Raw genomic sequence first — 21,036 nt, 5'->3', positions numbered from 1 at the left:
TTTTAATTTGTGTAACGATTCAGGAAAATGCAGATGTTAGTTTGTCAAGTAGATCTTCTGCCCCTTACGCTTTATTTTACATTTGAACTTTAGCTTAAACTCACATTGTCAAAATTAACAATGTAGCAAAGGCCCCTTAAAATGAGGACGTAAGAGGTGCAGACAAATCATGTCCAGTCTGCCTCGAGTGCCAAATTAACTAGAACAACCAAGACACCATAGCCTGAGGAGCTATAATGTGACTCTAAGACCCTAAAATCCTGTTATATGTTATTTTATCACCTTAGGTGGTCAAAGATGAACCAGAGCTTCCAGGAAGCGTATTTTCCCTGGAGTCAAGCTTGGAACTGATTTGTCGGCCCGGGATTGGCCGGAGCCAAGGAAGCCTCCCGGCCACACCCACCTGCCTGCTGGCCTCTCCACTGGAGCGATCAGGTCGCGAGACTCCGGTGAGTGTGGACTCCCTGCCTCTGGAGTGGGACCCCAGCGGAGATGTAGGAGGTTCATCTTCACATGAGGATGACGAGGAGGAGGAAGAACACGAGGGGGACAGGACCTACTTCAGTGCTCTGTCAGGTACAGTTAGTGTCTAATCTCACAGAAAAACAGAGTTATAGTTTGGTATCCAGAGAAGAAAAGTTCAATCCACTGATAGTTTATTGCACCATGGTTGTAATGTTTACAGTGATGCTGCTAAACACACATAAAGTTTCAGTAAAATGGAATTGAAGACATCCGGAAGGCAAAGTCTCTTTGTAACCTGGGAGCTACAGCCTGGGCATTAAATTCAGATTTGGATGTCCCCCGATGTGTTTTATTCATTTAATTATTTCTGAGCTTCTGGAGAAGCTCCTCCCAGTTCAAAAGGATTTATTTATGGCTTTTCTTAAGTTCTGCTGAAATTAAAGTCATAAAAATTGGATGTAATGCAATTTAATAGATGACAGATATAAGAAAACTGCAGTGTTTAATACGTTTTTCACACATGCATAGACACACAGAGCCAAGAGAAATGTGGCACAGTCTTTGTGGCTGTACAAACCAACTACATCTTCACCTTTGTTGTTGTTAAAGTACTAAGATTCCATGTGTTTTCTACAATTGTCATGCTGGACTGATACTAGGCTTTCTTGTAGCTGTGGTTTTAAAAACTGCACAAAGCAAAGCGTCACACTTCAACATTTACAGTTTAATATGTTATGTTGTACACATTTGCTCATGATAATCAAGGGTCAAAGCAAAATGGATTTAAATGGCACTATACTTTCAAAAGAAACTATTCCAATATTATTAACAAACCAAAGTAGTGGCTTCATGTCTTATGTTTTCAGTGGATAGTTTTCTCTTTTAGCTGTCTCTGACCTTTTGCCAGATTTCAAATATAAAATTTACAGCTACCAGTCTACTTTGCTTGTTTAAGCACCTTCCTCCTTCTGCTTTCATTTGCTGTAATGAATTTTCTCTGTGTGTGAGTCAGTAGATGGCATTTGGTGTAAATCAGACCTATAAATCAAACTTTTTCAAAATTTCCCAGTATAATGACACACAGCATATTTAAAAGTTTTTGCCAAAAACCAAAGAAGCTTTATCTTCTTGGGTCTTGGCCCCATCCTCATTCTCTCTCTTGCTTCTGACATATAAATGACATTAAGTAAATCATGCTGTACAGATAAAATACAGATAAAATTTATTATCAGGCAATACATTTAAAAGAAACTGTATATCTATTTTTTTTGTGTGTCTCATTGACTGTGGTTCTATTCTGTCCCAGTTCCAAGCAGGTCTAAGGTTGTACACGACGGTCCAAAATGGCGGCTGTGTCAGCTGGACACAGAGGACCACACTGAGGCTGCATCTGTCCTCACCAGCACTCCTCTAAAGCAAGGCTATGTACGTTGGATTCACAATATGGCCTCAGTGGCTAAACCAAAACTGTACATTATGAAAATAATACAATTATGTCACTGTATGGCTGATGTTGCTGCTGGTATCTAAGTCCTGATCCTGTGTTGTGTTGTCTCCAGCTGAGTCTCATGTCCCAGTGCAGCGGAAGCATCGAAGACCTCAAAAGAGTCTCACTGATTCTGGATGACGAGCAGCAGCCACAGGAGCTCGGCCTCACAGGCCTGACTGCTTCTGACAGTCAGTCAGGTGAGAGACTATATGTTTAATGAGCTGATGTTTACTGCGAGGGATTTTACAGCTCAAGCAAATCAACAGGGACCAGTGATTTGGTGTAAGACAAAACTGGAAGTCAGTGGATTGGATGCAACAAGAGAATATCCATTCTTATGTCTGTAACAGAGCAGCATAAAATACAAAAATCGGTAAAAGTCTAATATTAATGTATAGTGCAACATTTATTATAGTCCACGATTACCACAGTCTTGGTAGGAAAAGTCCAACAAAACTTACGTGCTCCAATCTCAACTCAAGAATCTCTGTCATCACGGCTTTAGTTTAACTGGTTTGGTTTTGTATTTTCAATATTTATGAATATGAATTACTCGGTGTGAGCACTAATCAAGTCATCTAATGTAGCCCAAATCATAAATTTGTCTGAGGGCTTTAATACCCATTTATGAACATTATGTTGTGTTAACGCAGAATGAGGTGGATGCCAACAGTTTCCATAGAAACGTTTCAGTTCATGCAGTAGACAAAGATGATGGACATCTGTTATGCTGTTGCATAAACCCACAGCTTGCTCAGGCCATTACTGCATTATATACATGCATATTTTCTCCTCGTTATACTATACTGTACGTACAAGTCACGCTCTGCTCAGCCTTTTAATTATCAGTCATGATCAATTTAAATTAGATGGCACGACTTCAAAGCTTAGTAATCAAGCTGGAATAAATGGTTAAAAGTACAAGCCTCACTCAGAAACGTCCGAAGCAAACGTGTGTGACTGGTGAGAGGCATGAACAGTATACTGCCTTTTGGCAACAAGATGCAATTTTATACTGTTACATTACCATGTTACCATTTAAGTGATTTACCAATGGATTCTTATGTAGCTTCAACTACCCCAGAAGGTGATTTTTGTTGCACCTTTGGAACCTGATATATTGACACACATTTCTTGCAGTAAAAAAAAAAAAAAAAAATCTCTGGCTCAGGATTACCAGCAGGAGGTTTAGCACTAATCTTTTTGTAATAATGGTTTAGATGACATGACGTGAATGCAGCATTAGCACAGAACACGCTGTCTGTGGATGGAGAGTTTAAGAAGAGTGTTAAATTATAATCATGCACCAGAAATGGTATTTTTGCGTGTTTAGGTTTACCTTTCCTACTTTCTGCGAGACAAGCACAGGATTTATGACTGTTGCTACTGTCCACCTGTCAAAATGTAATGGAAAGTTTATTGCACTGTGTGACAACAAATACAAACTTGTTCTAATGAGAGAAAACAGCAGGTATCAATCAGTTATTGATACCTTTCATCAAAGTGCATTGCAGATACATGACGCAGTTAATGTTTATAGTTTTTGTTCTCTCAGGTGTGATTCAACGCTGGGAACTGCTCCAGTTTCAACCCAGAAGCAATCAGCAGCCTGAACCTCATCACCCTCAGCAGCTTACGTCTGACCTCAACGACATGACTTCCTGGTTGGAAAACGTGATCCCAGAGCTGAACGGCCTCCAGCAGTCCAACCCAGCAGATAGTATTGAGTACCTGGAAGCCAAAGCTAAAGAGCTACGGGTAAAATTTACGACCCGACACGATGACTCTGAGGATAAGAATTCTGATTGTTTATATTCATGTGTATTCTCTTGCAGGAAATGGAGAAAAGGTTTACACACTACAAGTCTATCATGCTGTCTGTCAATCTGAGGGCGCAGGTAGCTCCAGAACTACGAGAAGAATTGGCGACTATGAACAGAGACTGGAGCAGAGCATGCACGGGCCTCCACCAGTGGAATGCCAGTCTGAGGAAGACTCTGATGCGGTGCCAGGTATGAAGAAATTTTAAACAAACTAAATTTGAAAAGACTAAAATATAAGAAATAATTTGCACTTGCAACAACCTGCCATGTTGTTCATCACATTTTGTAACTTTACATACATATTGTTACAAAGGTGTAATTAGAGCTTCCTTGTTAATTAGAAGATAATTGTTTAATGGTAATTAAGAAAATAGTCTTGTAAGGAATGATACCAATAGATGGTCTTACATAGGTCCCAGCTGCTGATTCATTAGACATAATGAGATATAGTGGCACTAATAATAATTAATAATAGCTCACGACTATGTTAGCAGCTGTATGGCTCAAACTTGTTTTTAAAGGGTGACTTCACCAATTTTCAAAATGCTCTTTATGGTTTTACTTGAAGATGTAAATGTACATTAATAACTTTAAATGACTTCCCTATATTAAGGAGTATTTTAGGAGTTCAGATGACATCATCTTTAGGAGCTCTGGAAAAGCAGGTTGACCATGATTACAACCTCCTTAGTATGAGCAACATGACAACATGATCTAAACTAAAAGTTCCTCCAATTGACAAGTGGCATTTTTCAGTTAGATGTAAAGATATTTTAATGTAGGCAAGTTCAGAATCAGTGAAGACGTGCAGTCTAATAATCTGTTAAGCAACATGAAGTTAACAGAGAGAAAAGTTTTACTTAGGCGAGAAAACTTTACATGAGAGGCCAAATGTTCTGCTCTATCCAACTAAATTTTCTACTGTAAGAAATGACCTTCAGCCTTCTCCATACAGGAGTTTCATGAAACCCTCCACTCTATGCTTCTGTGGCTGGCCCACGCCGAGAGCAGACGCTATACTGTGGACATCCGTCACCCAGACACACCTGTCAGAGCTCTGCAACAACACCGCAACACACTCACCGTAAGCACAAAGTCACTTACTGTTGTCAGTGAAAATGAAAACGCAGAGTTGTGGAGAAACAAACAGTCTCTTTACCTGAGACAAGTGCTTTTTAAACAGCACGGTTTGTCCATTATTTCTACTAGAAACCATGGTCACCACTGGTTCCACTGTTTGTGGTTTACAGGATCTGCAGGAGGAGCTGCAGGGCAGGAAAGCTCAGCAGGCCTCCCTCCAGGCTCTGTGGTCTCAGCTCCAGCCTGAGGAACGGGCAGAGGAGAGCGACGAGGCCAAGGAGAAACTTCATGTGACAGCCAGTAAGCTGAAGCTGCTCCTGAAAGAGGTGGACCAGGACCTTATCACCCTGCAACAGCGTCTGGTGAGCATCAAATAATATTTTTCTATCAGTTTTGTCTTTGGCAGGTTGTTGCTGAACATTTATTTATTTATTTGTAAAATTTAGGATTGTGAGTCTATACCAGATGTCGAGAGCCAAAGGGCCTCTGGGGATTCTTCTCAGGATGCTGCCAAATCAAATAAAGATTCCTCCACTCAAAGGTAAGAGATAATGTTCTTTTAGTTTATACAACTACAGATCACACACTGCTGTTCAAAACACTGCAGTTGCTATAGAGGTGAAGCATTTACAGCTTCAACTTTGGAACAAATCTCTGGAAACCTTCTCAAACCTAGGTGGACACCCCCCCTTCTTCGAGTGGTAACTCGAAGAAAGAGCAGCGGTATGATGCACAGTCAATCTGATGAGTTAACAAGCAGCTGGGGAGGAAATAAGCCACAGTATAGTAATAATTCTAATGTTACAGAAAAATGCTTCTAAGCCAAATTTATGTAAACATGTTAAGAGTCCTGTTTCCAACTTGGGCACCGAAAACAAAACCTGATCACACTCATGCTCTGGTCCAGTCAGATCCACGCAGAATCTGGACGCAGCCCAACCAGTGGAGGCTTTGACTGGAGTTTTCTTTTCCTCTCCTTATTTGTGTATGTAATATATGTCTTCTGTGTCCTGCAGAGCGAGAAGGGACTCATCCCCACCTCGATCCTTCTTCTACCGCGTTCTTCGCGCTGCCTTCCCCCTCCACCTTCTCCTGCTTCTGCTGCTCCTGCTGCCCTGTCTGATTCCTGTGCCGGAGAGTGACTCCAGCTGCACTGTGGCCAACAACTTTGCCCGCTCTTTCTACCCCATGTTACACTACACTAATGGTCCACCACCAACCTAATAACAAAAACCGCTACTAGGGAAGAAAAAAAAAAAAAAACGACACTGGTGGAGGAGTGAGGCAGCACATAAACAGGCGACTATATCCAAGGTGTAAATGAAAAGCCAGAAAATGTGTCCAGTGAATTCAAAGTGGAGATGTGCTGTAAGTACCAAGACAAAATACGCAGCGATTTATTTTCTTGCTTCTATTAAAAACTTTGTTTAGGTCTAAATATTACTACCTACAGACGGGTCAACAGCGACTATACGGGGTTACATTAGTACGTGCTCACCAGGGTTGGGCAGTAACGCATTACGTAGTGGTGTAAAAATCCACTAATAATATTACACTTTGTTGCAGCATTACTTTTGCTGTCACCCTGGCAAAGGTTGATTTAAAGGTCGACATTTAATATTTGCACTCATCTCACTTGAACACGTTATTTAGCAGTAAGCTGGATGGAAGATGAAAGTGCCTGCATTAAATGGGTGGAAATATTCCCATTACTTTGAATTTATCGAGAGGAAAATTGATAGAAACATTAACATGTTAATTGTTTGCCAACAGTAAAACAACTACAACTGGATTTTAACAAAGAACTAATGATAAAATCTTTGGTAATTTTTACAGTGATATTACATTTTGAGTAACGTGCCCAACTAATCACAGACGAGCGTTCTGACAATATTTAACTTTCTCTGAGTTTCCTACTTGTTAGACTGAACTTTTAATGGCTTTCGTTTAAACATTTAATCTGACTGTATTCTATAAAAGGCCAACAGTCCAATATTATGGCAGTTTTGTATAGTGTTTAGTCACACAGTTGTAGGTGCAGTGTGACTTTGTGAGAAGACATTTCCATGCCTCCTGGTGCACTGAAGAAATACTGTAGATTTATCAGGATGATGTTTATGTACAGAATGTAATACTATATTACTTATTTATAACATCAAAAGTTGGATTTATGCTCCGGATTTTGTTTTGGTTTTTTGTAGTAAACACTATTGTAACTGCATTTGCTCAAAGCTTTATTTTGTCTAATACCCTAATCAGGAAATACACTGAGCAACCATAGCTTAAATGCTGTGTCACGTCAGATCAGCAGTTGGGAATGGGAAGGGCCATAGGAACAATTTAGGAGCATTGGTGCAGTAATCCAAGATGGTGGCGGTGCACTATTTACCTAACCAGCTAAATTAAACGGTTACTACATTAGCCGCTTATTCGAAAGTTTAATCTCACAGGATAACGTTTACTACTTAAACGTACAAATTCTATGAGGGTAGATTTTGTAATGCTCACAAATTACTGAAATATCTAACTGAGAATTACAAGTGTGTGTGTTTTTCCTTGCGTGGCTGTGCGTGGTAACGCTTAAAATGAAATCAATGCAGCACAAATCCACCTCATAGTTTTAATGTTGTGGCTGGTCAGTGTATACTTTTGTCAATATAGAGTTATCAAGACTTCAAATCAGAAGGCTTACAACAACAGAAATCCAAAAACTCAAGAGCTCAGAACAACTAAAATTGTAAAAAATTTTAAATGAATTGTCAAGTAGTATGATACATTTTTTAACCTTTTTTTTTTAAACCAGAACCACATTTTAGCTTTTTTTATGTCTAAAATCACTGTTTAAAGTTCTTTTAAACATGTAAGTAAACCATATTTATTCTTCTATGAAATGTTTTTTTGTTTGAAGTATAACATGAAGTTAAAGGATACACGATTTCCTCAGTTTAGACATTGAAAAGTGAAGATTTCACATTAAAAACAACTCAATGTGTCACAGTAGGACTGTTGCTGTAAGGTTTTTTTTTTGCCATGTTTCATGATGTAAACCAAAGAGTAAATGCTCAAACATACAACCAAAACAATCTGTAAAACTGTTGTCTTTGAAAACTTGTTAACTCAAAACCCACAAAAGCCAGTAAAATGATTCATCTATATTTGGTCATTTTCAAGGCAACGATCACACGGAAGCAGGTACGAAGCAGTCGGTGATGTTACCATGGGACCCAAGGAAAAGACAAAGACAATTAAATCACCTGCAGCAGACTGTAATGTTAAAATCTACTTACTACCTTATTTTCTGCTCGTCATTTTGCTTTCAGTTAAGCTTCCTGAAAAGGTTTGTTATATTCTGAGCTACACTGACAAATGTTTCACTTTAACCAATTACAAAAAAGTATGAGTACAGTAGGCCCCAAGGACCCAAGCAGAAACACAAACACTGAGCAGTCCAGGTCCAGCGAAGCCCAGCTGGTCAATATGCATGATTGTCTGAGCTCAACCCTTTGGAAATACCCACTGGCTGCGTTGCCTGTAGCATTCTGCAAAATGTTTTAATCGCTTTAGAAGATAAATGTTGTTTCAGAGTCGAGTAAATATTTGTTCCTGTTGGTTTGTCTGAAAATAAAGCTGAATAATCATGATCACTAAACTTAAATGATCTAATATCCAAACAGGCACTGATACGATTATACCTTCCTCCCTTGAAAAACTTCGAGAGGAATGTGACTGTGCTTCATTATGCATTTTCACCGTCATGAAACGGTGCAGCTTTCAGCTCCTTAAGCACTGACGGGAGAGAAAACCTGACCACAAACGGGTTTGCAGCATAAACTGTCACAGTAACTTACAGTTAAAGCAAAACAGAGTTTTCCTCTGCTCAGACCTAACAAGCTTAGAAATCAGCTTTCTGGAACAGACCCATGGACCCTCAGGACAGTACAGCCAGGGGACGACAGGAGATTTATGCATGCATTCTAATTAAAGGTTTAGAAAGACATGTTTTATTGCCACTATCTGATGTTGCTCTGTAGCTCTAGCTTCATTATCTCGGTAATAACGTCCTCTGTCAAAGCTGTCTCCTGACCTGATTACTCTAGCGACACAGTGCCTCAGCACATGACGTCGTTCATTATCTGGTATAAAATGTGGTTCTAAGCCTGAGGGAACTGTGGCCGTAACAAGAGGATGAATACTTAAGCAACTACTGCCGCTACTTGGTCATATTATGATAATTTGTTCGTCTGGCTTTTTCCACGTGTCTTGGTAAGGAATCCTGAACATTCGGCCTGTTCTATTTTAACATCAAATTTTCAATTCAGCAGAAATAGTGCACAGCGTTTCGAAGGTCTAGTTTTGTGCAAAGCAATAAAAATCCAATTCAGCCGACTTCCCGTTTGACTACTGGGGTTCACCTCCACTTCCAGTGCTGCTGGGTGTCCAGGTGCTTGTGGGCCCGCTTCCAGAGCTGGGGGACAGAGCGGGGACATCCTGCTGGGGGTCCCGGCGAGGCAGACGGGAGCTGTGCATGATGTGGGCGTCCAGCATCTCCAGCAATAGGTCGTACAAAGGCACCATGTTCTTCATTTTCATGCAGTGGAGGTGGTCCATGCCTTTGTTGCTACACATGTGAAAAGAAAGGGGGAGCAATGTTCCAGGTGAGCAACACTAAGACCATCACCACTGCAGCCCCAACAAGTGAATATTTAACAGGATGAAGATTTTGTACTGTATAGTGTAGTCTGCATTGTTGTAGGGCTTTCCTACCTGACCATGCATTTTCACATTGACATACACTCCTGTAAGGGGGAGCAAGGTGCTCACCTGACGCCCAGGGGGCAGCTTGGAATCATTGCTTTGCCCAAAGGACACTTCACATGTAAACTAGCAGTTTAACTACAGAGTGCAGATGTTTGCTGGTAGCTACATACATATGCAAAGTTATTAGAGTAGGAAATTATTTATGGGGGCAGTCAACTACTGAAACAACACACTATGTTTGAGTGATGCTCAGGTGCTTTAATAGATTCTGCTCGGACAAAAAAAAATCCAACAAAAAATTAATACGAAAAAAAATGTAATTTTACTGTTTAGACCAGTGTTCAGGCTGTTAATTCTGTCTGCAAGCTGCGGATTGTTTTTAGATCGATTTTAAATTTTTGATTGTAAAAGTCAGAAGTCAAAACAAAAAACAAATCACTAGTAAGCCAGCTTTGGCAGATCAGTGTTTCATCAGAGTTGCAAGAAAAATAGAAAATCCTATTTGTTTAAAACAAAAGTGAGACTGCTTACAGTTTTGGGACTGGTTTGTTCAGGACAACTTTAGGTCTCATGGGTATTTCAGAAAGCTGGACTGTCAGTTAGACTGTCAATATTAGTCATGTGTTTCTCATTTCTGTCTATAAAATGTTCAGAGACGTGTGGTGCTAATTTGGAAGTTACCTGTCTAAGTAATTCAGCTTAACACACTTGGCAGCTTTATTTAACTGAACTACATTTCTCTTCAGTATCGTTTTGCTGTCATTCAACTACTTCCAGTGTGAAGTAACTGAACACTGCACCGTTGTATCGTTGTGCCTTCAGAACAGGATTAAGAGGAACGGGGGTGACAGGTGTGCTTTTTACCTGACATGGCGAATGTGTGAGAGCAGCATGAGCAGGTGGGCGAGGCGGGTGTACTGCTGGCGGAAGGTGAGGCCGCTTTTGGCGATGGCCCACACCAGAGCGTCCGTTACAGCGTTCAGAAGGTGCAGCAACTTGGAGCAACTCTGGAGCTCCTCACTGCCCTCTGGTGAACTGAGGCACATGTCTGTTAAGACAAACACAGAGTTACTTCTACTACAAAGTAACTGACAGGTCTCGTTGGTTGACAAACCAGTATTTTCGAAAGATGAAAACTCATTTCATACCCAGCTCAATCAGCAGAACCAATTAAAGCAGAGACTCTAACTAGTTTTGCACCTCTTTATAGCTTTTCCACTCTCCAATCAACTTTTTAATCAAAGTACACTGTTCTTCTGAACAATGTCTTGAACCACCTATTTTCAAATGCATGTTCAACAAGTGCTGGCTTCATCCTTAAGTAGGAGCCACCTGATTCACACCTGTTTCACTAAATTGATGACCTCAGTGATTGAAAGCCACACTGCTATTTTTTTGAACACACACCTTTCAACTAACTGCCCAATTGCACAGCGTTATCATGAATGCTGGGAATCTACTGCACCTACTGGTAACTTAAGAAAAATACTAAAACCTGGATTATTCTGGTTAGTCACATTGTACTGCTATTATTTTGAACAATACTGTATGTACACATGGATTTAGCTGGTCCCTTTACCAACTCAGTACACACACACTTACTGTACATGTCGAGATACCAACACTCAACTCTGGTTTCACCAACTGGAAAGCACCACATGCACACACACCATGACATAACAAGGACCTGGGGGGGGAATGAGAGTGATGAGGGGCGTGTGTGTGTGTGTGTACCCCCAACAAAAAGACACACAAACACTCTCACTCACTGGAGTTAAGGAGGATCATGGCCTTGAGGCAGACATACTCCTCCCGCTGCAGCTTGAGCTCTCTCACCCTGGATGTGGCAGCTATCAGCATATCGAAGATCTCCACAAAGCCCTGGACACAGCTCCCCTCTTCTCTACCTCACAAGACACATACACCAACAGTTAAAAAGAGAAAAAGGCAAATGAAGCTCACTGTACAAGTTAAACAAAGTGAATACTTTGACAGTGAGTTAATCTTACTGCACTTCTGTAAAGGGCAGGGCTAAGTGAAATAGTACAGTGTTGAAGTATTTAACTGCAAACCATCTACTACAAATTTCTGTGAACTGTTGGGTCACCTGAACATGCTGAATATGCCACAACTGGCATTTTCATCAACAGGTTTTGGGTGGGAGGTCAGGAAACTCCGTTCCAGGTTATGCAGCGGCATGCGTGTACACAGATTTCTCCAGTGGTACAGAGCTAAGTGTTATGTACTGATAGTGTTCTGATCAAAACAGATTGTATTAACAAACAAGGAGCAAGTCGCAGCAGTTTTGTGTCCATCTTCCTGAAATCCTCCACTAGGGCAATATTTAAAAAATTAAATAATCTGAAGTCTTTGTTACTTATTACCAATGAGGAATGAAGTTTCATGCTGCACACAGATGGATGGGGGATGGGAGGCAGCTAAAACCAATGTCCTGCATTGATGACATAGGGGATGTTTTGTCCTTTGGCTTGTCCTGTGAGTTCAGGGTCACCACAGTGGGTCACTAGACCGCATGTTGATTTGGCACAGTTTTTAACGCTGGATGCCCTTTCTGACTCAAACCTCCCAATGACTACTGGGCTTGGGGCCTGTGCTGCACGGCTGGGGACGGGGACGGGGATGAGATGGGTGAGTGAAATAATACTACTCTGTATAAAGCCATACACCTTCAAGAACGCTTTAAAATTAAAAAATAAAAATAAAAAATCACTTATCTTGACAAAAACAGCTTTTAGACTACATTAGGTACAATACATCTAAATACAAATAACTGCCAACTAAGGGATTTTGGAAATCTACCATAATTGCAGCATGTAAATACATTAATTGGCTACTGCTGAATAATGACAGGTGACTGTTGAAAAACTCACAGCTCTGTGCTCTGGTCTCTTTGGTGTTTCTGTCCTGCAAATTCTTGTTACTGAGCAGCTGACATATGGGTCAATACTGTGTGTGATGAATTGATACTTCCTACAGTATATCTTACTAAGACAACACATAGCACAATATTTATAGTTAAGCTGCATTTTTACTGGCTTAAATGTGGAGACTCAGCAGTATTAAGTAGAAACACACACATTGAATTATTTGACCTAACCCAAACAATGATGGTCATTCAAGTTTAATGTTCTCATTTTGTTAGTCGACTACTGAGATGCTGTACAAGTTTAACAGAGTTAACTATTTCAGGGGGAAAACTACAGCAGTTGGTAGATTTATTAAATATATAATCATAGACCAGAGGTAAGAGACCAGTTCCCTGTAGTTGCTGTGGTTGTGTGAGCTTTACCTTCAAGTTTTGTCAAAGTGTTTTCGATAATCTGTAAACATTTTGTCCCCCCTCACACCAGATGGCAGCAATGACCTAAAGCCATTTGTCTCACAAATCCTAACAAGTGACAGAAATTAAGACCAAAGTTGTGTAAAACATGAGTTACCTGCTGAGGCTGAGGTCAGGGGAGAAGATGAGTTTCCCTGGATGGTCCACTGACCTCCACATCAGCCCGATCATCAGCACCTCCAACCAGCAGCACTCCAACAGGTGCACCTGGTCCAAGAGACCGAGCTCGACAAACCCTGAAGAGAGAACATGAACAACTGGTAGACAACAGACCAAAACAGAGGCAAGATGTTTTCACTTCACAGTAACTTGACTTAAGGGCAGAAATTTCATTTGCCCGGCTGCTGCATGGGTAGAAAACAGCAGCAACTAAGACACAAAGTTAAAATAGAGAAGGTCAAAGAAACTTTCAGTGCACATTTGTATCAAACATGTCAAATAACCTAATATGATCCTATACTTATTCCTGTGGGATGCTGACATTAGAACATATCTTGGGACAGAAAGGTCTACTGCTAACAGTTCTTACTCAGGCTTTCAGCCACATACATGAACTGAAACTTTTTTGGCAAAAACTAATTTACATCTGCCATAACTTCTGATACGACTGACAAAGTCTAAAAGCTTAAATGCACCTGGAATCTTCTTGGCCCAGCTGATCATGTGAACCAGTTCCTTATCAGCTAAGTTGGTGAGCGACATCATGACGCTGGCTTCAGTCAGGGGCTTCCTCATGTCCTTCATTAGAAAGATCTCTGGCGGCTCTGCTTCCATTATTCGTTTGATCAGCTGCTCTGGCGTCATTGCAGGTGGGGAGGGCTCCTTTGCAAAACCCTCTGCCAGTCCTGTTAAAGGCTTTGGTGCATTTGGTCGGCTCTGTGAGGTCAGACGCCTCATCTGGTGGTTCCTGCAGTTTCCACGCTCCTTCCGCATTCCTAAGACCAAGGCAAACGCCATTTACTTTGCTACCAGTAATTAAAGCTTTTGTTTTGTTGCTTGATGTTGATTCTGTCCTCTGTGTACTGAACATACTAACATGCCAACACGGCAAGCTTTTTGTCTTTACCAAGTCCAGAAACAAATCCTGTGCATTTTTCTAAATAAATATGGCAGTGACCAGTGTTTAATGAAGGAAAATGGAAAAAAGCACGTAGAAAGTCCAGATTTAGTGTGAGATCCTGCACGGAGAAGTGCGAAAAACAGGAACACGAAGGAAAAAAACTTTGTAAAACTAACAGGCTTCATGTAGTGTTCAAGTTACTATACATTTGCACCCCTGTTGTTGCCGTCGTCAGTTGTCATTTGCCGTTTTTAAAATAGCCAAGAGAATCATGAGTCTGATTGTTAGTAACTAGATCATAAGACTTTAGCACAGCAGAGTTCGCATTCGGTGTCTCTTTCATCATCATCATATCAACAAAAATGTTAAAACGGCTCTAAACCACAGACATTTTTCCAACTCTTCTCAACTGTGGAGGCTAACATAGTATCAGGCGCAGTTTTAGAGAAGTTTTACGGCCTGATGCATGAAACAGGCACTGGGACATCCCTAATTTCCCTAAGTCAGCCTGATAAGATCTTGAACATTCCTGGTGGAACCATCTGATGCCATGCTGTTCTTCGTTTAAAAAAAATAAAAAACTAAAACTATTACGTTGCTCACAACAGCTGGACACACTCAAGATTATGTAATGTATCACCTCTTGAAATAAACTTTAAAGGAAAGGTTGTTTTAAGAATAGAAGAATGTACAGATTCATAAATCAGCATATTCTCCACAAGTTTCACACATTCCCACTTGAAAGCTGCCTCGTATGACAACAGTCTGACTTGGAGTTGGTGCCCAGTACATCTTCTAATCAGTTTGAACATGTTATCCATTATAACAAGTGTTCCTCAAGGCAAGTCTATGAACTTCATCTCTTCAGCCAGTCACAGAAAATCCTACAAGTTGAACATCTATTTGTTTGAATAATTACACACCAATATAAAGAAAGTAAAACGCACACACACACCACCTAATTGCTAAGTGTGTGTAGATGTGTAAAGAGAGAAAACAAAATTGCACAGATAAAATTGGACAAACAAAAAAGAGCTGAGAGAACAAAAAGGACAAAAGCAAAACAAACACTGACCACACTTGTTCATGCCAACTTCATAGCACTTGCGAAGGCGACACGCCTGGCAGCTCTTACGGCGGTTCTTGTCTATTGTACATTGATTGGTTGCTGGGCAGATGTAGTCATTGTGTCCTGGAGAAATAAGAGTAAGGAAAAGTAGATAAACGACAAAAAACACGATGATGGAGAAAAACACGGATAAATTATAACACAAAGAAAAGTGTCATCCTGCATAAAGGACTGACACACTTTTAGATTATACTCAGGTTCATGTTATTTCCACAGGCACTTAGTACAGTCACACTGCAAAACTACAACCTGCTAACACAAAGTACAAAGTACTGCTTTTGATTTAGTCCGAAATCAAAGCAGTGGACAAATTAAAACATCGACCTCATGATGGTGCTAGGGATCATCGAATTACAGTTCACTGAGGGCAACAAATGTCTCCAGCAAATTTCATAGTATCCAATAGCCTTTTCACCTCACTCAAAACCTCAAATGTCCACATCAATCATGCATTACAAAAAAAAAAAAAGGCTGATACAGTCTGGAACTCCTGCTGACTGAGTCAGACATTCTGTACTGTTGCGTCTCACCTTGTATGCTCCTCTTGAAGAAGGCTTTACACCCCTCACATGACCACACTCCGTAGTGGTAGCCTGAGGCATAGTCATTGCACACCGCGCAGAAGTGGAGGTCTGCTTTCCTTGCACATGACACCACATGCTCCTCGCTCGCACGGGAACGCTTCCTCACTCGCTTACTAAGAGAGTAGCAAGGGAATCGTGTGGTTGCATTAGACTTGCACAACACTCAGGAGGAACATTGGACCATATCTTCTTCGGGAAGTGCTTCAGCTCAGATACGAAATCGTAAAGTGATAAAGTAAGTGATCAACCAGTTATTCAATGACACTTTGAAAAGACAAAAGATCATAACTATTTATGTGTTGTCATCTTAAGCATATGTTTATCCATACACATAACCATTTCTTACCTTTGTATCACTGTAAATTTCATAATTTTGGTCACAGGCCAAGTGACAAACTGGTAAGCAGAGACTGTCCTGCAGCACCACATTAAGCTTCCCTTATGACTATTGTTTGGAATACCGTTTTAAAAATCACAAAGAGTTAAGTGCTGTCCTACCTGGCTGCTAAGACACTGTCCTGTGGCGTCAGCTCCACCCACGAACTCTGGATTGGCTGGCTGTGCTGGGCTCGGGCCTGGGAGCGGTGTAATGGTAAAGGAGGTCCCACGTGTCCATGACTAGGCCAGAATAACGAGGGGTTTAGTGACTGACAAACAGAGGGACAATCTGAAAAACTGGGCCCACCATAACCGAGGATGCTCGGACTGTAGAAAGGTATCGTAGTGAAGTCGTGTCCCAGGTCGGCGTAAGGGGAGGGGATGCAGATGGGCTGGCTGGTTTCAAGAGAGAGACCAGGAGAGGAGGAACCGAGGACTGGGGCGAGGACACGACTGCTAGCTCGACTGGAGTCCACCTCCTGGAGCTGCAAGAGGGGCTTATTCTTGTCTGGACAGGCAGTGGCCATCACAACTATGGACAGTCTCAGAATCACTAGGTTTCACTTGTCCATTAACAAAGAAGACGATATATGGTCATTTTTCCTCTGGGCTCAAGATGACCGAGGTAATGTCAGTATCAACAAGGGCTGAAATTTTACACTGAAGAGTGAATAGAAAGATCTGCCTACACAGGCCTGTGTAGTTTAATGTTACCTATGAGTTCACATGGTGACCTCTCAAAATCACAGATGTGTATAGGAAACCTGTATGTGGCTCGGCTCAGTTCAACATGTCAATATATTACAATGCTGAACCAGATCCTAAAGAAGGTGTTAATGTCACTGAGTAATCCATAACATGGTGTCAGCCGACAGGAGTCCGTTTCGATGTTCAGTGCCAGTCCAGCCATAAGTCCTACATCATTAAATGGCAGCGAATGGACCCATTTAAAGATGTGTCAGAGTTTTCCACCTGTAACAGAAAAAAGATACAGTGACGCTTAATTTTAGAAAGAAAAAGTTCTCAGGTGAACAGCACCTCCAAACTATATAACACCTGAGCAGGCTCATGAGACACAAGAATTAAGCAACAAAAAGTAAGTTAACCAATCTGCATTACATGCACTTTGGTTGAAATATGCTAATCGAGTTAGGATTATTTAACAGGACTCAAAATACCAGTAAAATAAATAACAAATAAAATAACTGATTACAGGATCCCAATTAACCCAAGTGAAAATGTTTTGTAAAATAAAGTAGATTTAAATATTTGTGGCTAATACGTTGAAAAGTAGAGTAGCTGAAGGTAGAAGTCCAGGGTTCTGGTTGAATTAAAATATGAGGAAGACATTCACATCTTAGTGATGTGTAAAACAATAAATACACCCAGATCTATACTGTACTGTAAATATGGACAGCTGGTAAATAAATTACTGTAGCACACACTTCAGTACAGTGTATGACTTTGCTCTTACAACATCTGGTACTGAAAGTCCAGCATAGTTACTCATTCCTAAGTGGCAGGACTCTGTCTTAGAGACAACATGTACCAACTTTGACTTGGTACATGTTGTCTGTACGTTTCTGACACACCTCTGGAAGCCAATATTTATACAAAACGGGGAGGGAAAAAAAAAAAAAAAAAAAAAAGCTTAACCAGTCTAAGCAAATAGCTGGGGGAAAAATAATAAATAAATTTAAAAAACTTGTTTGGGTGAACTTAGAGTGCTGTATTCTTAAATAAGCACGGCTGAAACATGGCAGCAATTACACTTAGAATTAAACTCACAAAACTGTCCATAAATTATTATGGACACTCTGGAAAGTAGTCGAGGGATATTTTAGCAAAGCAAATTACAATATGCCTGAAAGAAAAACACTTGAGCACCTGAAAAAACATCTGGTTCTCAAACAGAACCATTTACGCATGCTTAACAAAAACATCCCAGCAACTTTAATAATGAATACTCATGTAAAATATAGAAAGAGTAAGATTGCTTTGTATTGTTAACACCTCCCTGAAACTTTAGCTGGAAACATTTGCACCTTGAATAATAGGCCACAAATAGATATCTGGTTAACAGCGGCATGAACAGGTTCACCACAGCTTTAGTTTAAAGCTGCTCTATTCAAAATTAAACAAATGAGTCCGTGGATGATCTGAATGGCTTTTTTCATAGTTTACCAGCATATAAAAGTGAACATTTCATTTCCCAGGTGGACAGAAACATGGCTTCAAATGCTTATGTTGCTCTATACTTGATGTGTAACTGGTAGCTATTGTACAGCTCGTCTCCACTGTCCCCAAGTGGCCACAAACCATCAATTCCTGCAGTTTTAAAAAGTTAGTATGGAATTAAAATCTATTTGGATTTTTTTAAACGCAAATCTTCAGACACAACATGTGACACAAGTCTCACATGCTTCTCACCGTTGTAGCCATTATTTCTGATTATTACTACCTCGGTGATGGTTCAGCCTCTTGGCCTTCGCCTTCGCCTTCACACACACACACACACACCACAAATGTTTTTTGAACGGTTTGTATTCGTTTGACACACCATTTCGGGCAGATAACGCTGAATGTGCGTTGGCATGGGGAGGAAGGCTTTACCTCTGTCATCTGTGTTCAATCACAGCTGCCTCTAGACTGATAAAAAATTTGAAATCAAAGAGTTGGGTACTTTGTTTCAAGTTTAATTAGCTGCCTTGCCTGCTCATCTGTTTCGTCTTAAATCATGGACAGTGACTAATGATAAAAACGGTAATGCAGGGTCATGGACAGTTTTATATAGTCTACGCGTTAGATCCTGCCGAAGTATTAAAAGTATTACAACACAGAGCACTATCCTCTTCACCCACTTCAGTTTTACCAAATTTATAATAACCTTATGTCTGTAGCCAGTGAACTGCCTCCAAAAACAAATGATTCACTTTAGATCAGAAACGAGATTGTGGCAAGACTCCGCTTCTTTGGTTACCATGTTAGGGTAATGCATGTGGAAGAGTTCTAGTTTCCTTTGAAGCTTCGACCCTGACTCGAAACCTCCTCAGTGTCTCCAGCAGCTGGCAGCTCACACAGTGAGAGAAAACCTCCTAGATCCCCCACAATGCTGCTCATCCTGCCGCCAACACTACATGAAAGCCCCTGTTCTTTGTTAAGAACACTGCGACATTTGAGAAATCTTACTAAAGGGGCTCAACAATCAGATTTATAGATTGTTTTAATGCGTTGGGCACCATCGCCCATTAGTTTCAACAGAGAGAACCAGAAGTCTGATTTCAGGTTTGGGAAGAAAAGTCAAGTAAACTCTTGATCTAACTACACTAAACTCCAAAATGCAGCTCATTAGATTAACTGACAGGAGTGACGTCAGCAATAATTTGGCTATAGTAAAATAGCTAAAAAGTTGAGTTGATTTTTGTAATACAGTAAATTACGTTATGCAACTCTGCTGTCACATATGAAATAATTTTATCAGATTAGTAAATATTGTTTATTTAGATTTTAATTATCTTCATGTTATGTTATTCTAATTAAAAAAATGTCTGCACTGCAGACAATGTACCCTTAAATAGTTAATCGTTTTATTTAAATGGTAACTTTGTCCACGTCACCGAATGTGACCGTACCGCCGACTAGCCTCAGCTAAGCTATGCTAGTTATCCATTAACATACGTTTGTTTTGTGCTACTCTTTTCACATTAAAATTTAATGAGTAGCACTACAGTACAGCAATCTTAATTATCAACAGGCTGCAGCACAAAAGAGATTATTGTAAATACTTTTTAAAAGTTAGCTGAATTAGCTTAAGCTAACGCACAAAACTAGCTACATAACCGCAATTTGGATTTTAGCTGCTGCTAATTAGCGTACAGTGGTTTTATAGTGTTTTGCTGACATTAGAAAAAATGTAATTACACACATATTTCACAAAGGTGCAGAGCCATTTGCACAGAGACCAATAAGTAAAATATGAAAAATAACATACTTTTACCTGAACTTGCAGAGAAACCTCATATTTAAATAAACCTGTGGCTTGGAGTTTGTATGCAGGGATTAGCTTTTCACTAATTGTACTGTAAATGCACACGGTGTTCATTTAAATTGGACCAAATTTTTATTTTGGCATGTTAAACACAAAAGCGGTATTTAAAGAGTCTAAAGTGAGAACGCATCCCGGCAAGCAGCCAGAAGTGCGTGTCGCGTCACAAAAAGTCAAGGCCATGTCGTTTTCCCATCCTAAAGTCTCACCGCCTCCCTACAAATCAGGAGGAAACGGATACGAGCCCTGTGAAAAGAAGCTGCGCTGTTACTAAATACAGTCAGGGAGTAAGAGTGCGCTTAGTGCCAGAGAATTTGAGAAATCTCAATGATTTGTTTTTCTTTTTTTGCTATGCTAGAAATAAAAATTTTTTTTTTTTTTTAAAGAAGACACAGATTGTGTGTCAAATTCAAATTTAGCTAAAGCTAAAATATATGGAGCTGGCCAGCGCTGCAAGACGCCCAACTGAACCTGAGCCCTTATGTCATTCACATTATTAACACATTTCTGAACAACGAGTTGGTCAACTAATTTTAAACAAGCTGGAACATAATCAATGCAAACTATGATTCCTGTAATTTGATCAATATTTAGTTTGCGATCTAGTTTCGATCTTTTGTAACATTAATGAAGCCTTTAATGTTGCACAAACAAACTCATAATTCATTGTAACCGGGTCCCACAACTTCTGCAAACGGAGAAGTTGACAATAAAAGTCCAACTCTTGCTACTTTATCAGCACATATTCATTTCCCACCACAGACTGTGCAACTTACTAATACACATACGTTTTGTGAGAGAGTCAATGAGAAGAAAAAAAAAAAGGACTCGCCTGCTTCCAACAGTTTTAAGAATGGGTCTCGT

General features: G+C 40.3%; 2 protein-coding genes and 1 long non-coding RNA gene across 15 annotated transcripts in view; 2 read left to right on the top strand and 1 right to left on the bottom strand.

Annotated features, from left to right (window-relative positions):
- Positions 1 to 7,078, top strand: part of LOC137102841 (nesprin-2) — a 78,037-nt gene extending 70,959 nt beyond the window's left edge. For all 12 annotated transcript variants that reach the window (XM_067482748.1, XM_067482747.1, XM_067482757.1 and 9 more), the window contains 9 exons: positions 288 to 576; positions 1,772 to 1,890; positions 2,025 to 2,151; positions 3,510 to 3,712; positions 3,790 to 3,966; positions 4,733 to 4,861; positions 5,028 to 5,219; positions 5,304 to 5,398; positions 5,874 to 7,078. In XM_067482748.1, coding sequence (XP_067338849.1) covers positions 288 to 576; positions 1,772 to 1,890; positions 2,025 to 2,151; positions 3,510 to 3,712; positions 3,790 to 3,966; positions 4,733 to 4,861; positions 5,028 to 5,219; positions 5,304 to 5,398; positions 5,874 to 6,081 — 1,539 coding nt within the window. In that variant the 3' untranslated portion in view covers positions 6,082 to 7,078. The remainder of the gene's footprint in view (positions 1 to 287; positions 577 to 1,771; positions 1,891 to 2,024; positions 2,152 to 3,509; positions 3,713 to 3,789; positions 3,967 to 4,732; positions 4,862 to 5,027; positions 5,220 to 5,303; positions 5,399 to 5,873) is intronic.
- Positions 2,103 to 21,036, bottom strand: part of esr2a (estrogen receptor 2a) — a 19,646-nt gene continuing 712 nt past the window's right edge. Inside the window, exons 2-10 of one of the 2 annotated variants that reach the window (XM_067482763.1) lie at positions 16,248 to 17,099; positions 15,696 to 15,862; positions 15,112 to 15,228; positions 13,612 to 13,911; positions 13,074 to 13,212; positions 11,385 to 11,518; positions 10,480 to 10,663; positions 9,270 to 9,475; positions 2,103 to 2,295 (exon numbers count right to left, since the gene is read on the bottom strand). In XM_067482763.1, coding sequence (XP_067338864.1) covers positions 2,255 to 2,295; positions 9,270 to 9,475; positions 10,480 to 10,663; positions 11,385 to 11,518; positions 13,074 to 13,212; positions 13,612 to 13,911; positions 15,112 to 15,228; positions 15,696 to 15,862; positions 16,248 to 16,654 — 1,695 coding nt within the window. In that variant the 5' untranslated portion in view covers positions 16,655 to 17,099 and the 3' untranslated portion in view covers positions 2,103 to 2,254. Of the gene's footprint in view, positions 2,296 to 7,815; positions 9,476 to 10,479; positions 10,664 to 11,384; positions 11,519 to 13,073; positions 13,213 to 13,611; positions 13,912 to 15,111; positions 15,229 to 15,695; positions 15,863 to 16,247; positions 17,100 to 21,036 lie in introns of those variants that run through there. The other variant, XM_067482764.1, reaches the window with a different exon arrangement.
- The window catches only part of LOC137102849 (uncharacterized), a 25,719-nt gene continuing 20,539 nt past the window's right edge, over positions 15,857 to 21,036 (top strand). Inside the window, exon 1 of the long non-coding RNA XR_010911286.1 lies at positions 15,857 to 15,984. This is a non-coding gene — a long non-coding RNA (uncharacterized lncRNA). The remainder of the gene's footprint in view (positions 15,985 to 21,036) is intronic.

The sequence above is a fragment of the Channa argus genome, chromosome 17 (assembly GCF_033026475.1).
Source record: "Channa argus isolate prfri chromosome 17, Channa argus male v1.0, whole genome shotgun sequence".
In the NCBI taxonomy this organism is placed as follows: domain Eukaryota; kingdom Metazoa; phylum Chordata; class Actinopteri; order Anabantiformes; family Channidae; genus Channa; species Channa argus.
This window is presented reverse-complemented; position numbering and strand designations above follow the sequence as displayed.